We start from the raw sequence: 17,744 nt of genomic DNA, 5'->3' as shown, positions 1-17,744 counted from the left end.
AAACTTTATATTTTTTTGTAAAATAAGTGTAACAATCCTCTTATATTAATGAAAAATCATCAAATAAGTCCTTCACTTTGCAGTCTGTATTCAGTGCTCTACACGCACTTCTTGACTTATCATTCCAACTTTTTACCGGCTTCAGACCCAAACTACTCTGATCTTAAATATGTTCATAATTTTTACAACTTTATTTTCACAATAAATATCTTCACAATTTTTCACATAGCTTCAGTCTTCAGATATATCTCAACATAACACTCATACTTCTTTTGTAATAGCATCAGTTGTTAATTCAGATTTTTCCTGTCAAATATTTAAAAACTGAAAATAACTTTGGAGCATCATATGTGTGTGTATGTATATATAAGGAATATCAAATCTACCTGTGCTCAATTTCTTGGAAAGGTATGAAATATATATACATACACAAAAAATGGAAAATGTAATAATTTATAAAAGGTTCACTTACTTATTTAAACATTCTCAAAAATTCTACTCATTACTATGCTTTCAAGTATAATCCTAATTATGAAAGCTTAGGTTATTATAATCTATTGAGTCCACCTATTATGAATCTTTAATATTATAAATCACATGGTTGCTACTTAGATGAAAAGGGACCCTCAGCCTGCACTCTGATCACCTGTTTATTTAGTATATTCTTCACAAAGTTGCACATTTCTTGTACACAGAGATCATGTTGTGATTGGCACAATACTTAGCATAAAGGAAAAAACTTATAATTTGTGAATCAATGAATGTACCACAGAAAAGTACTGCAATAAACATAATAAAAATATTTTATTAATAATTATATGCTACCATTAATAGTTATAGGCTATTATTATTAGTTATTTGTTAAATTTGGAATAAAGATTTCCATCCACTTATTATAGTCATATTTTCAAAATTTAAGAGTAACAAATCACTGTAAATATCTTACTAAACAGTCTACAAAGAATTGACAACTTTCTAAAATGATTTTTGCATCACACATTACCTTGTTTCCCTGGCTGCTGCTGACCTTTGGAGCAACTGAGATAGTAATAACTTTTTTCTTGAGTCAATTCCCTCCTGATAAGGCATTACAATGCTGGAGCAGCTACTCGAAATATTCTTTAGTTCTTTATAAAGATTTTGTAGATTTACTAAGTTTGTGCTGAACCAGATGCTCACTTCTGAAAGTGCAACTGTTTATTATAATCTGTTGTAGAGGTGTGTTATTATATTTATTTTTACAGTGCTACACATGAACATATTTTTAAAAATAGTTGGGGAATAGCACTATAAAAGTACTCAAAGCTTTCATTTATTTTTTTATTTAGATGATAACTTTTAAAAAAAATTTTTTTTCTTTTTGGGTCACACCCGGCAATGCACAGAGGTCACTCCTGGCTCATGCACTCAGGAATTACTCCTGGTGGTGCTCAGGGGACCTTAAGGACCATATGGGATGCTGGGATTCGAACCTGGATCAGCCTCGTGCAAGGCAAACGCCCTACCCGTTGTGCTATCACTCCAGCCCCCTAGATGATAATTTTTTGAGGTCTTACAGATTAAACATCAGGTCTCAAATATGCAAGGCAGGTTCCATGCCATTGAGACACATCCCCATTTTAAGCTTTCAATTTTTAGAATAATTTTCTCATCTTAGTCAGAAAAAATAATTTTGTTTCTTTAATAATAATCAATCTTGAATGAAAAGAGATGAAATACTCCTTTACTTTTGTATTGGATCATTATAAAATGCAAAATATACAAAAATAGATGCTGTTTTCATAATAAACATTATTTGGCCAAAATTTTATTCTATGCAGGAAGCAAAAACAGTATAAGAAAATAAATCACTTAAAAGGAAACAGTGGGAAAATATATGGAGATTAATAAAAATTTATTTAGAAAATATCTGCATAAACAGTTTGATTATGTTATATGCAATAGATGATTGTGTTGTTTCTATATAAAGATATGTAAAAGTCTTACCTTTTGTAGATTATCTTGGTCATAAGTACTATAACCATTGCTATTTCAATAAGTTAGTTTATACCATAAATTTGCATTATTTATAAAATAAAAATAGATATGTAATTCTAATATTTAAAAATTACACACTAAAACTCATACTTTAAAATAACATCAGCTCCTGGGATTGGAGAAATAGTAGAGTGGGTAAGATGCTTGCCTTGCATATGGACAACTTGGGTTCAATCCCCAGTGTCCCCAAAGGTTCCCTGAATACCACCGAGAATGACCATTGACCACAGAGCCAGGAGAAAGCCAAGAGTTCCCTCCCCGCAAAAAGATAAAAATATTATTAGTTTCTAAAAGAATTATCTCAACAGAAGCAGATTAAACATATAAAAAGCAAAGCACATACTATTCAACAATAAAATGTTTAATGAATGAAATTAAAAGCTGTAATTTTTAAATATCATGAAAAAAACAAAAGCATTTATTCAATACAGGATCTGTTCAGTAACTTGAAGCATCAAGCAATGATTCAGTAAAATTATAACATACATATAAGTTATGCAAAGCACAATAAAGGTTAGAATACAATCATTTCACATTGACTAGTCACAAAGTTACAGTAATTAACAGACATAGGTTAAGATCTATTTATTCCTTTCTTTAATCATGCTTATATATTACATAACAAAATTTTCTACACATGAAGAAAATTTAAATGTATATTTACAACTATCTTCCTAATAGCATTTTAATGATTTGGCACTTCACATTTGAATTTTCCTTTAAAATAACATTTATATGTGTGTATCTATGCAGATGTTTATAAATGTATATATAAAAACACACATACTTCTAATTCTCTAATTTGAAAACAAGATCTTTTGAAATTAAAATTATCATGGAAGAATATTAAACTGGTTGTTAATAAGAGGTATTCTAAAATTTGGCTAATATGTAGCAATACTTACTGGAAAAGGTACAAAGTAATAGCTGGTTTTGACAATAAAACTTCAGATCCCTTAAATTCTTTTAATATAAAAGGATAATTAATGAAATAAAATTCTGCATATTATAAAAAAACTCAAATACTTCTATGACAAAGTTTTATAAATATAAAAAGTGAAAGTGTCAAAGTGAAAAATTGTAAAAAATATGCTATAAAAATTTGTAATTTTAAAATCATCTATAATTTATCAAATTACAAAAAGTACAATTCTTCTAGTGCACAGACTAAATTATTCAATGAACTTTTTTTTTTTTTGCTTTTTTTTTGGATCACACCCGGCGATGCACAGGGGTTACTCCTGGCTCTGCACTCAGGAATTACCCCAGGCGGTGCTCAGGGGACCATATGGGATGCTGGGAATCGAACCCGGGTTGGCCGCGTGCAAGGCAAACGCCCTACCTGCTGTGCTATCACTCCAGCCCTCAATGAACTTTTTTGAACAGATATGAAGTACACAATGAAAAAACATGTACCTGTTTTACTATTTTGTAATTTTACATTATTTCTTTCCTGATCATTTGTTTTTGTCAAAGTGAAAAATCCTCTAGGCATAGGACTTGACTGATACATAATACTGAACTTTATTCAGGACACCAATTATATACAAAAATTATGCTATTCAAACATATAAGAATATGGTATTATATACACTTCAATACAATATATAAACATCGCATGATGTTGTATAACTTACAAACTGTTGAATGTCCATTAATTAATTATGAACATTTAATATTACCCTTAATAATACTGGGTAAAAGTGTGGATATTATAGTAAATATATTAGTTTGATAAACATTTAAAATATTAAAAAAATTAAAAGTTCAAAAATCTCTAAAAGTGACCCTACATGAGCACTGTAATTCTAATATTCTACACACTTCCTGTTAAATTTCTAAAGTGTCATAATGTTGATTAAACAGAAGTATCTTAAAACTTTTCCCAAGAGGGGCAAAATTGTAAATATTCATATTTTGAGGGCTTTACTGTCTCTATTGTAGGAAAACAACACTACTGTTGTAAGGTGAAAACAGTCATAGATTTTGCGTGTGTGTGTGTATAACTGCATGGTTATGTCCCAATAAAACTTCTTACAAAGGTAAGTAGAAGGCTGGATATGATCAATGGGTGTAGTCTGCTGAATCCTGAGATTGAAGATTTTATTCAAAAAGACTTTAGGTAATTCAATAGAGTGAAAGCAGAAGTAAATGCTTTGGTTTCTTGTGCCATGACGTGCAGGGTACTGGGGAATACTCCGGAAAGGGTGCTGAGTGGATCATTTGGTGCTGTGGATCAACACTAAGCTCCTACAAGCAAAGCATGCGCTTCAGCCTATGGAGTTATCGTCACACCCCCAGCCACATATGAACAAATATTCAGTGTTTCAGGAATGAACAAAATAATGAATGAATGGGAAAATGAAACATCTATGTTCAGAAATATAATGACCCCTGACTCTGCTCTCAGGGATGGCTCCTGGTGAATGTGGAGGACCCGGAAGGTATCAGAGCTTGAATCCCGGTTAATTGCATGCAAGACAAGCACTCCACCCATTGTACTGCCTCTGGTCCCCAAAATTGGGTATTTTTATAGTTAAATACCATTAAAATATCTCAAATTATAGTATAAGCTCCATAGGAGACTATATATACCAATATTTTCACTATTGTACAAAGCATAGGATGGTCAGTCAAGTTTTATTAAATATGTGAATGTTCTCCACAGTTAAGTATAATTTCTTGGTTAGTTCCCACAAAGTCATGGTTTTCTGTTACAGCAATTTAACCTCAAGACTTTCCTATAAAGTTAAAATAATTTATTGTTTTGCATCAACAGTCTCACTTTGACAACTAAGATTAATTTTAGCTTATACTATAAATTGTCCTAGTTTTCCACATAGAATCAATTGAGTCTTGCTTTGACATCTCACTGTAAAATCTGAATTGGGCAAGGAAAAAATATTAAGAGGCAATAGGGTTGGTAAGAAAACCAGTCATCATTTTCTAAGTAAATAATAGTCTAAACTTTATAATAGATTATAGACTCAAAAGTAGTCTTTCATTAAAGAAGTAAAGAATCAATTTTTCACCAAAGTGTGTACTTCAATATGATTCAAAATATTAAGAGATCATCATGCTAATTTCAACATACTGAAATATTACACTTCAAAATCTGCATATTTGGAAAATACTAGAGAAAATAAACTATTCATGAAAAACATAATTTTTTCCTATGGTTCAAAAAAAAGAAAAAGAAAAGAAACACTTTAATATACCTCTAAAATACAGTAATTCCACATAGTGGAAGACATTAATATTAATATAAATTTTTATATAAATCATATTCTTCCATGACATACATAATGTAATAAACTGTAAACAATTTACTTTTTGTGAGTAGATAGATTTCTTTTTTAATATTTTCACATTTGTAAACAAAGTAAAAAGTTTAACAATGAAAAGTAAAGTTTTAAAGTAAGTTATTTGCTTTTAGATGTTACTAATATTGACAGACAAAAGCCACATAAGTTATATGCTTAAACAAGACATAGACTTAATTTGCCACTGTTACAAGCACAGCATCGACACTTTATACAAATGGAAATTATAAAACATTTCTGGTTAGAGGCCACAGATATATTGAGAAAAATTCCCTTATAATAATTGTGCTATTATTAAAAATTCACTTATAAAATAAATACATATATTACATATTACATATATTACATATATGATACTTAAAATGGAACGGATTTTTCAAAATTTTTCACACTTCCTAACACAAGAGCAAACATAGTGTGTGCATTCCACAGTTTATAAAGAGAAAATGAAAGTTAATGGCACATAGTAAAACAAAACAAAAAGATGACACTAAGAATATTATCGTACCAATTTCCATGGTCCCCAATGCCAAGACACACCATCAGGGCAAGCATGCATATGACATTGCACTACACTAGGTGGCTTGTTTAAGATTTCACAGTTTTGCTCTTGTGACATTTGGCCATTGGGAAATTGACATATTACAAATCTTGACTTTATGCCTCCTCCACATGATTGCGTACACTAAAACCAAGAATAGGAAAATTCAATATTATGTAACTTTTATGAGAATCTTACATTGCTTTCTTCAACAATTAATACATAATCATTTAAGTTGAAGTTTGAAGTTTATCATTTCTTTACAATTCTCAGTATTTTTGTATGAAAATTAAAACTTTAGTTTCATAATTTTTACAAAAGACAGAATATTGAGGGTCTAGGGAGTTAGTACAGAGGTTTGGTTACAGAGGTTTGGTCACTTGCCATTCAGGCAGCAGACCCAGGTTCAATCCTTGGCACTGCGTATGTTTCCCAGAGTCTTGCTAGGAGTGACTCCTGGTACAGAGCCAGGAGTAAGACCAAGCACAAATACATATGGCCCAAAACAAAAAAAGGCAATATTTACAATTAGTACAGCAGAAGGTATTTCTCATTACTCATAAGATTACTCGTCTAGGGCCTGTGAGATAGTTCAAAAAACGAGCTTTTTAAATGCACAGTTTTTGAACATGGGAAGCCAAGATTCAGTACTCAGCACCACATGATCTCCCAAAATTGGGAGGAATATTTGAGCAATGTACCAGGGGTAGCTTCCAGCATACTGGGTCACTGTCACTGTCATCCTATTGCTCGATTTGCTCAAGCGGGCATCAGTAACGTCTCCATTGTGAGACTTGTTGTTACTGTTTTTGGCATATCGAATACGCCACGGCTAGCTTGCCAGGCTCTGCAGTGCAGGCGAAATACTTTCGCTAGCTTGCCAGGCTCTCTGAGAGGGACGAAGGAATCAAACCCAGGTGGACTGAGTACAAGGCAAATGCCCTAGCCGCTGTGCTATTGCTCCAGCCCAGCATTACTGGGTATGGCCCTAAAATCCCAAAGAGAAAAAAACAGTAAATAGTTTGAGGATTGGGTCAGAGAGAATACAGGAGGTGTGGCAGTTGCTTTGCATGCATCCAGCCCTGGATCAAATCCCTAACACCAGGACGTACCCGCACCACTGCCAGGAGTCACTCCTGAGCAGAGTCAGGAATAGACCCTGAGCATCACTGGGTCTGAAAACTCAATCCCTTCAAAAAAAAGACTAGGGATCAATGTAAAATAGACTCTTGGCAATAGCAGAAACCAACAGATTATGTAAGAACCAAATATGATTTACTTAAGTAATAACTAAATAATGTATGATATATGATCAATATTGTTATACAGTTCAAAAGCTAATAAGGCAGATATAAAGTTACACACATGAAAAAGAAAAAGGTTCAGAAGATCTTTTTTAAGAATAGTAGGGTGCAACACTGGCACCATATTTCTGGCAGGTATCTCACATAAATGTCAAAAATTCATCTAAATTCAAATTTGAATTTTCATAATATATGTCTCTTTCAGAAATAAAGTCATTTTAAAAAATAGTAAACATTCATTTGAAAAACATGTTTGATATTAGCACCTAGTCAGATGTGTACAAATGTGTACAATTATTGTATAATGTTTTCTAAAATTCATAAAAAGAAATCAGAGAAATCTTGCTGAAACATCATTAGGAAAAAAACTGGTACAATAAATTAGGTATTTGGGCTGTAGAGAGGTTGCCAGAGGTTAAAGTGCTTGAGGTGCATACTGCTGACACTAATTCATGCTGAGCCTAATTCAATCCCAGCACCACACATGGTCACCTGGAAACTGCCCAGAGTTTTACCCGAAGCAAAGGGCCAGGGCTAAACTCACAGGCAGGTTTGGACCAAAAATCAAAAGATTTAGGCAGTGGTTTTCATTCATCGAAAGATTATATAAGCTTTTATATCTTATTATTTTTATATACAATGTAAGTGAAACTTATTCATAATAACTACTTAAAAACAATTTTTGTGGAGCCAGAGAGAGTACAGCAGGAAAGCACCAGCCTCGCATGGCCAGTCCAGGTTCCACCCCGGCGTCCCAGACAGTCCCCCAGGCACCTCAGGACTAACTCCTGAGTGCAGAGTCAGGAATAATCTCTAAGCACTGCTGGCTGTGACCCCAACACAACAAACAAACGAAAGAAAACCCTACTCCTGCAATCCTAGTGCCTAGAGAATTGCAAGTATGTGAAGGAAAGTGCTCTGCAATTAAAAATTTTCTGTTTTGAAGGAAAAGATTCTCCAAACAGTGGTTTAAAAATATAAACATTGCATATGAATATAATTTCACCTTTATCAATGTAACTTATAGATCTAATTTACCAAAATATTTTTAAATAGTACCAGAAGTATTAATTAGTACTTGAGAGACAGATTATGATAAAATATAGATTTGCATTACCTTTTATGACTGAGTAATAAATGCCATGATAGCATATCTATTTAAAAAAAACATGGTTTTACTAAAAGAAAAACAACTTTAGGGTATGTAGAAGAGTGAAAATCCCTTATGAATGGATTTAAGAAAAATCTTTTCTCTTTCCTACCCAAGAAACACAGCACAGGCTGAATGCGCTGAAACACCTCATACTGATTATACAGAGGAGTTTGATCATTGAATGTTCAAAAACCATTTCATCACTGTACTTAGTACGACAGTCAAGATATGGAGACAGCTCAAATGCCCAACCACAACAGAATACTATGCAGCTTTAAGAAAGAAAAAAATCACGCAATTTGCAGCAACCTGGATGGAACCAGAGGATTACCATGGCGAGTGAAGTCAGTTAGAAGAAAAGGAACAGATTCAGAATGATCCCTCTCATATGTGGGACATAAAGATGTGCAGCAGGGAAGCCACAAAGGTCCCAAGGCAACATAATGGGAGAGCTCTGCCACACAATTGGGTTGAGGGTGTTGAGAGGAAGACAAGTTGGGTTCATTGGGGAAGAGAAGTGGACACACCGGTGATGAGTGTGGTGTTGGGATTATATTCATGAGCAACCATTATTAATAGTAAACCAGAGATTTTAATTAAAAAATTTACTGTTGCCCAATTTTTCGCAACTTCCACATTCCGTGGCTACCCACAATTTAAGTACTTATACTATATAGTGAGGTAAGATTATTCATGGGTAGTTACGTGAAATCCTAAACTGTGGGTAGTTAGAGGTGCGCAGATGAGTCAGTATTAGTACTTACTTCTCCCCAGCTTCCGTAGTTCCACTGTGGACAGGGTCCCAAATCACAGTGCCTTGCCTCTGGGGGCTTGGAAGCTGGATCGCAGTCACTGGCACTCTGTCCATTCTCATCCTGGCACACCACAACTCGGTGTTGAAGACCTGTAGCACAACTGCTAGAGCACTGACAAGGAGTAAACACGTAACAATTACTCATGCTGCATTAGAAAATTATCTGGTGAGAACAAAATCAGTATTTTGAACTCAGACTCAGATTTTCTGTTAGAATACTTCCCTTGGGATAACAATTTGAACAGAACAAACTTGACCAAACACTTGAATTTTACTAGGGATTTCCAATCATTTACAATTAAAAATGAAACATTTTAAGCTTATAATCAGAAACTGACCTTAGTATAAATAATAGTTCTCTCCTTTTTTTGGGTCACACCCAGTGATGCACAGGGGTTACTCCTGGCTCTGCACTCAGGAATTACCCCTGGTGGTGCTCAGGGGACAATATGGGATGCTGGAAATCGATCCCGGGTCGGCCGAGTGCAAGGCAAATTGGCCTACCCGCTGAGCTATTGCTCCAGCTTCAAACAATAGTTCTTAAAGACTGAAATCATCTGAAAGTGTCATTAGGTAAAAATCTGAAAGGACAGAACTAATTTATTTTTTACATTGATTTTTGTTTTATATAATACTATAAACTATGAAATATAGTTATTCCTTTGCATTTTATTATGATTTTACACGTTTCCTTCATAATAATTTCTGGTTTTGATTTTCTTCTCAAACATTTGAGATCCTATATCTTAATCTTAGAAGATTTCTTTTAATTTTAGTATGATAGACACACTAATTAGATTATTTTTAAGTGCATTCCTCTGTAATCATACCACATTAGTGTATAATTCAATAAGACTTCTGCAACCTACATAAAAATATGCTTAACTCTTTTAAGACTTCAAATATTTTTAATGTGTTCAACTATTGATCTTCAGATACGCTGAACATGGAGCATTTTAAGATTTAAACTATTGATCATCAGATAAGCTTACCATTAGAGCTTCTAAAAATTATGCTAATATTTAGATAAGTTTAGCATTAGAGCATTTAAATCATTGAAAAATATCTGTAAAAGACTATAACAGAAACATAAAATTAATATAACTCAAAACACATGGCTTACTGATCCCCATGGTCCTGTTCTCCATTGGTTTCCTCTAATTGATGGATAAATTTCCTGATTCTGATTGTCTTCTGGTTTGTGAATTAGTGGAAAATTTCTGCCTGGGAAATGGCGAGGCTGTTCAGAGGAACTCGGGAAGTGGCTGTACGTGGGTGGGCAGGCTGCCAGGATACATTCTTGTTCTATCAGCGGACGGACTTCAGGGTCACAGTAATTTTCATTAATTGGCTGATGAAAACTGATGCATAAAACTTGTCGAATTGTTTTTCCATGGCCACAGGAAGCTGAGCACTGATCACAAATGTAGCCATTTGTAATTGATCAATATTAATACCAGAGTATCAAAGATTATCGTCAATTTTTCACATCATGCTTTTCTCATAAAATGTAGATGAGTACAGGAGATAGCTCATCTCTGGAGTGAATTCCTCAGCAGCTTATTTCCCAAGCTCTACTGGGAGTGGGCCCTGACTTCTGCACCAAGAGTAAGAGGAGTGCCCAGCACCTCTGGGTGTGCACCATCCTCCCTCAAAACAGAGAAAACAGTACCTGAATCTTCAGGCATAATACTCTGGGCTCACTCACTCCCAACTCCTGGACACGCCCTTTTACTTTATAGCACTCCACACTGGGGTCACCCATGTCTTACATCAGGGCATAGAATTGTTTTTACTTCTAGACCTTTCATTTCTCATCTCTTTCTCTGGAAATATTTTTTTTTTTTTTTTTTTTTTTTGCTTTTTGGGTCACACCTGGCAATGCACAAGGGTTACTCCTGGCTCTGCTCAAGGGACCATATGGGATGCTGGGAATCGAACCTGGGTCAGCCGCATGCAAGGCAAATGCCCTACCTGCTGTGCTATCGCTCCAGCCTCAGAGAATCAAACATTCTTATTAAATTTGTATCCTCTAAGAATAAAAGTGTTTCTCTTATATAAAATACTTACAGGTGACCAATTTCCTGTTTGCCACTCTCCACAAGGACTAAAACAGACAGATATTTCAGCAGGTCGTGGTAAGTGAGCACAAAATGATTCATCTGCTATCCCATCATGAACATCACGGCAGCTTACATAACGAGCTTGATTACCTCTTCCACAAGACACAGAGCACTTTAAAAAAATTGAGTTATATTAGGGTGTTTTATAATTACTAGCCTCATTTCCATAGTATACAGCTGGTTCTCAAATATCTAAAACATCAGAGTTTTTTTGAGACAAACGACCTAGCTTCACTTCTAATGAAATAAAGATAGGCCAAAAAGTATCATAATCAATTCCGTTTAGTAAATTTCACAAATTAGTTATGTGCAATTATGAGAACAAAACCCTCAAGTTCTTGACATATTGACTTTTTAACAAAACTGAAGAAACAGAAAACACTTTATCTGAGAGAATATTAAGATATGGGCAGCATTTAAAATAATCTTGAAACACAAGTAAAATAATATCGTTATCCCCATTTAGCAAATTAGTAAAAAACTAATAAATTTAAATTACTTGAAAAACAAAATATGATTTGACCATTAGAGACTATCTAATTCCAAACCATAGACTTTTACTACAATATCAATACATTGGAGAGTGAACACATAACACTGTTTTAGTAAATCTATAGCAACCTTTTATTTTCCTTTAATGTCTAAAAGCCTCTATAACAGAAATACTGTACCTCTTTAAAGGTATTCACTTACAGAGGTCCAAGAACCATGTCGCCATTGTGCCGTCTTTCCCATGGGAACAGCTGGTAATGAAGTGGTCCCAACTTTAGGTATAACCGGGCAAGGTATAAATGTACAGTCCTATTCAAAAGAAAAACAGCTCTCATGAAAGATCAATTAGTCATTCTGGTGTACATTAAACCTTATCCTTCGTATTTTTTTCATGTGTTTAATCAAAAACAATTGAATGATAAGTTATAAATAAGTATTATCAATACTTTCTCCTCAAAGTAAAAGGTACTGCTGCTGGCTAGAAGTAGACTGTGAGACTATGCTGTGTAGTCTGGATTATTCTATCTGCTAGTGGAAAAGGAAATGAGCATTAATCCTTGAAAATCACCATTAAACTAAGACACTCTGAATGAACACAAACACTGTGGTAAATGGTAAAGCAAGCCAATATATTGATAATAATAAACATTCACCTTTTGCAATTTAAAGGATTAAAATAGGTGTTAAATTTCAGGTGAAAAGTAAAAATGAAATCATTAATATAACTATAAAATTGCAAAACCAAGAATGATAAATTCTATAAAAGGTATACATCTCAAAATATAATCCTCTTGTGTCATAAATCTTTGTGTTTAATGTCCATGACAACATGCTTTACCTGTCTGTCACTTGGGCGATGAGCCCTGCGGCACACTCTGTCATCTAACACCACACTGAACTGCTCGCTGACACACTGAACAGCACGCATCTGATACCCATGGCCACATGTGACTGTGCACTAAATAATACACACAGATATCAACAATACATTATGCAGAAATTATATGAGCTTGAATTTTTAAATATACATATATATATGCATTTAGTAAATCTCTTTACTAGTCTTTTACAACAGAACTTTAAATTAGGAAATTTAATCCATATATTTAGTACTCAAGTTTATGTCAATATCAAGAAAATATTAAAAATGCAGTTGACAATTAATGTATCTTTATAAATCTATGTAAAAATGTCACTACCTGGGGCTGGAAAGATACTACAGTGGGTAGAGTGCTTGCCTTACATGCTGATGACCCAGGTTGTATCCCCAACATCCCATATGGTACCCTGTGGACTGCTGGGAGTCATCCCTGAGATCAGACTCAGGAGTAACCCTTGAGCATCACTGAGTATGTCCAAAAAAACAAACAAACAAAAATGTCATTACAACATAAAACTGATAGTTTAGAGACTAACAAAAGAAAAACAAAACTGCTTTTCAAAAATTTCCTGGTGTGCTCTCCGCTGCTGAACAAGCATGATTCCAGAGGCCATCTAAACTACTTTTGGTACCAGCAGCTTCTTGCAGAAATGTCTCTAGACTGGTAACTAAGCCGTGTTCCCATGTGCCCCAGGAGGATAAAGGTTTTTCTCTCTCCCCTTTTCCTTGCCAGTGAGGCATGGCGTGGTGACCGCCATCTTATGAGGACCACTAATGGGAGGTACGAGCTTGCAATGATGCAATTTCTGGCAGAAATTTCCCTGGACTTAGTTACTAAAATACTAAAATACAGAAACCCAAAACCTCATATCTCTTCATTCTCAGCAATGGAAAAGAAATTATCAAATGCTTTCTTTTTAGCAGGCCTGATTCTGGGGAGGGGGGACTCCAAACAATAATAGTGAGTTTTTTGTTGAAATATTGAATGTAACCAAAGTAAAGAGAAAGTAAAGTGAAATTTATCAGCTACACAGGCAGGGGGAGGGGGGTGGGGGGAGAGTATGAGAGGGGTGGGAGGTATACTTTTTTTTTTTTGGTGGTGGAATATGTGCACTGGTGAAGGGATGATTGTTCGAGCATTGTATAAATGAGACTTAAGCCTGAAAGCTTTGTAACTTTCCACATGGTGATTCAATTAAAAAAAAATTTCCTGGTGTATGTATGTCATTTAATATTCTGAGTTAATTTCATATAAGTAAAGATGAAAGAGCATAGGACAAAATTATCATGTATCACTGTCATCCTGTTGTTCCTCAATTTACTCAAGTGAGCAACAGTAATGTCTCTATTCCTCCCAGCCCTGAGATTTTAGCAGCCTCTCTTTACTCGTCTTTCCCAACAACTGGAGGCTCTTTCAGGGTCAGGGGAATGAGACCTATCATTACTGGTTTTGGCATAGCGAATATGCCAGTTAGCTTGCCAGGCTCTGCTTGTGTGGGTGGGGATACTCTAGGTAGCTTGCTGGGCTCTCCGAAAAGTGTGTGTGTGTATGTATGTGTGTGTTTTACTCTATGATGTGTTGCCTACTGTCTGAACTCCATCAAATATGGTGTGGTAATTATGGAAAATGGGTAGGAAGTGAAAGTGGCCTGGAGCGTGGTGGCAGTTGGGTAGGACAAAATTAAGGGGAAGATTAAGAAAAATTTTTCAGCAAACACGAAGTGTCCATAGGACAGTAAATTGTGCACTCTCACTGTTCACCCTGCAAATTCCTAGCTATATACTTGAATTGTCTTTCCAGGAAAGCCCACTTTAAATACAGAAAATACAGTAACTTTGTTACATAATACAAAAATATGTAAAGTATAGTACAAGCTGATGAAAACATAAAATCTGTTAGTAAAAACTAAGTTTTTTTTATGGTATATGTTTGGTGTGGCCATTACAGAAACCAATACGGAAATTCCTTTTAAAAATCAGGATTAGAAATGTCATATGAATCAGCTACCCCACTGCTGGGTATTTATTTGTGTATTTATTTACTGGGGTTTGTACCATACAGGATGGTACTTCAGGATTCTGTCTGGCTCTGTGCTTGTGTCACTCCTGGCTGTGCTCACATATGATACGAGGGATCAATTTCAAATGGTTCAAGTTCAACTGGCTATATGCAAGGGATATGCCTTACTCCTTACACTATTTCTCCAGTCCAACTGCTAGGTATTTATTTGTAGAATATATGAATATTAATTTGAAGAGATATATATATACTTCTTAAGTCATTTCATAGTTATTTACTATAGTCTAGAAATAAAAACAATCTTGGTATTCATTGTTGGATCAGTAAAAAAAGAAAATGAAGTATATATAGTACTGAAATATTATTTTGCTCTTAAAAACAGTGAAACCTGTTATCACAATTACAAAGATGGAACTACAGAGTTTTATGCTAAGTGAAATATAGTCTAATAGAAAAAAACAAATTTACACACATATAACAAATTTTAAAATAAAACAATTCTTAGATAGTAGGAACAAAATAGTCTCTACAAAATAGAAAGAAAGAAGCATACTACATACAGGTAAAGGGTCTTAGATGGACACCAGAATATTAGTAACACAATGTAATATATACAGATATCGAGGTATAAGTTTGCATACCTGAAAGCTATAAAATGTTTTAAACAAATCTTAATAAAAAATTAAATTCTAAAGTAAAGCTAAAAGTTACCACAGTTAGTAATGCCAATAAAATTTGGTTGATGAAAGTTACTATTTCAGGAGTTTTATACCAACATATCAAGCCTAACTTCTTTAAATCCTCAAAAGAGTTAATAATCTGCCATTTTTGCACTATTTTGCAAAGTTGCATTAAGTCATGAAGATTCTCTCTATACTTACAGAACCCCATGATCCTACTTGCCAGAAAGCACAGGCATGAAGCTCACATGGTCTCAGAGAATCAGGCTTGGTAGCTGGATTACAAAATGCATCATTCAAATTATCTTCATTTAGTTGACACCATACCTGTCGCTGTTTCATTCCTTTCCCACACGTAACAAGACACTGTAAGACAACAGGTCATTATTTATTTTCGGTATTATTTTGTACAAATACCTTACAAAATTATATAATAACCAGTTTGCATATTAAAATGCAGCTGAAAGACCACTGCAAAGGACATTTTTCCCTCAAATCCTCCATAAATATTTACTGAGTAAAATCAGTCAGCCAAAACTTGCGTAATCCCCATTCTAGCACAAAATCCATTTGTCTAAGAAACAAGATATAAGACCAACCTTAGAATAAACAGATACCATACTTAGTCTAATGTGGGCAAGAATTTCTTAGAAAATTTGCTATAGATGAAAGTTATGTGAACTGTCAGTGAAATCCAGAAAATAGCTTAAGAAAAACACATTTTTAATTGCCCTAGTATTAGTTATTCACAAGATAAAAGAATACATTTAAATATTTAAAAATTATAAGAAGTCTTAGTTTATATAAATTATATCAAGTTTAGTCACACAATTTAGTAATAATTCTACACCTTATGTGTTTACTGTTACCTCACTCCACTCACTAGTAGCCCAAGTAGGACAGGAAACTTCATTGCAACTTTCTGTTGTTATTCGGAGAAGACCTTGACATTCTCTGTCTGCAAGCCGGTGGCCAAAATTATTCATGCAGTAAGATTTTCTAGATCTTTCTCCTCCTCCACAACTCTTTGAACACTGAATAAAAACAAAAGTGGTAAAACATGCAGAAAAATATTTAAAAATCTTAAATGAACTTTCGAATAACATATATGATAATCAGGAAAAAGGAGCAACTTTTCCTTAGCAATGCCTTTTTTTTGTACCTGGGACCATTCTGAATAATGCCACCGTTTTAAGACACAGTCTCCATGGCAATGCTCTCGGGGAGGAGGTTTCAGTTGGTCTCTGCAGTAGTGGTCATCGACTGGAACGGTCTGTCCTTTATGAATGGAATACTTCATGCAATGAACATCTAAGGACCTATAACCTTGACCACAATGAGATGAACATTCGCTTTTGCCAACAATGTGCCACCTAGAAAAATGTATATTATAAAAAGTATTAAGATTAGTGCAATTTAAAAATGAGTTTAGAAAAACTCATCTATGTCTATGTCGAAAAACTTAAGAATCTATTAGAGCTTACTGCCCAGTCAATGACAATATTTAATATATTATTAAATTAGGGATGAAAGTTCTTAGATATTACACGGCCCATACTTTTATGTTACAGGTGAGTAAAAAAGCTGGGAAATCTGTATTCCAATGGCCAATGGCATAAATTCTTGAATCTTCTTGTAAGAAACATTTTTTTTTTTTTACCAAATAAAATCATGCTCCTCTGGTATGTACAAATGAAATTAATCTAGTTAAAGTGACGGTTAAGAAGCAAATATCTACTGACATTACCCTGGCACTAAGCCAAATTATTCCAACCATATTTAGCAAACTATCATAAAATGTTAATGTACCAGTGTAAAAACTGAATTAATGTAGTTTCATCCCCCAAAGCATCTCAAATATCAAATAATGCAACGCAAAGAATAAAATTTATATTAGAAAATTCTAACACTACAGGTCTTATGAATGTCCTTAAAAACATCATAAATATATATTCTTTTTAAATTTAATTTTTATTTTATAAAATAGTTCACAATATTTGATTACATTTAATATTCAAACACCAATCCCATCACCATAAACATTCTTATGAGATAAATCAAGCTATTGATTCTATAACCTACATACTCAAGTTGTTTATTAGTTCATAAATTCAAGGGAACTTATAAAATCATACTAAAAATTATTGTTCCAGATCTATAAACCTTGGGTTTCAGATAAGAGTTTACATTGTATATCTGCATAAAAAAATTTAAAAAAATATTAATTTTACAGACAAACGTTTCCATATCCTACACAAAACACTTAGGCATGACATTGGAGTTCACCAAATATCATGAATAAAAACTCAAATATATTGCTGAATTTAACAATAAATTCATCTTAAATTTATTAACGGCAAGGACAAGAATAAACATG

The 17,744-nt window shown here is 33.9% G+C and overlaps 1 protein-coding gene across 1 annotated transcript in view; it reads right to left on the bottom strand.

Moving 5' to 3' along the window:
• Window positions 1-17,744, bottom strand: part of ADAMTS20 (ADAM metallopeptidase with thrombospondin type 1 motif 20) — a 249,176-nt gene that overhangs the window by 117,640 nt on the left and 113,792 nt on the right. Inside the window, exons 20-28 of the mRNA XM_055143422.1 lie at window positions 16,530-16,740; window positions 16,237-16,401; window positions 15,569-15,733; window positions 12,626-12,745; window positions 11,989-12,096; window positions 11,243-11,407; window positions 10,296-10,586; window positions 9,123-9,284; window positions 5,869-6,045 (exon numbers count right to left, since the gene is read on the bottom strand). Coding sequence (XP_054999397.1) covers window positions 5,869-6,045; window positions 9,123-9,284; window positions 10,296-10,586; window positions 11,243-11,407; window positions 11,989-12,096; window positions 12,626-12,745; window positions 15,569-15,733; window positions 16,237-16,401; window positions 16,530-16,740 — 1,564 coding nt within the window. The remainder of the gene's footprint in view (window positions 1-5,868; window positions 6,046-9,122; window positions 9,285-10,295; window positions 10,587-11,242; window positions 11,408-11,988; window positions 12,097-12,625; window positions 12,746-15,568; window positions 15,734-16,236; window positions 16,402-16,529; window positions 16,741-17,744) is intronic.

This window comes from Sorex araneus, chromosome 6, assembly GCF_027595985.1.
Source record: "Sorex araneus isolate mSorAra2 chromosome 6, mSorAra2.pri, whole genome shotgun sequence".
Classification (NCBI taxonomy): domain Eukaryota; kingdom Metazoa; phylum Chordata; class Mammalia; order Eulipotyphla; family Soricidae; genus Sorex; species Sorex araneus.
Note: the sequence above shows the minus strand (reverse complement) of the source record. Positions and strands in the feature narration are given on the sequence as shown.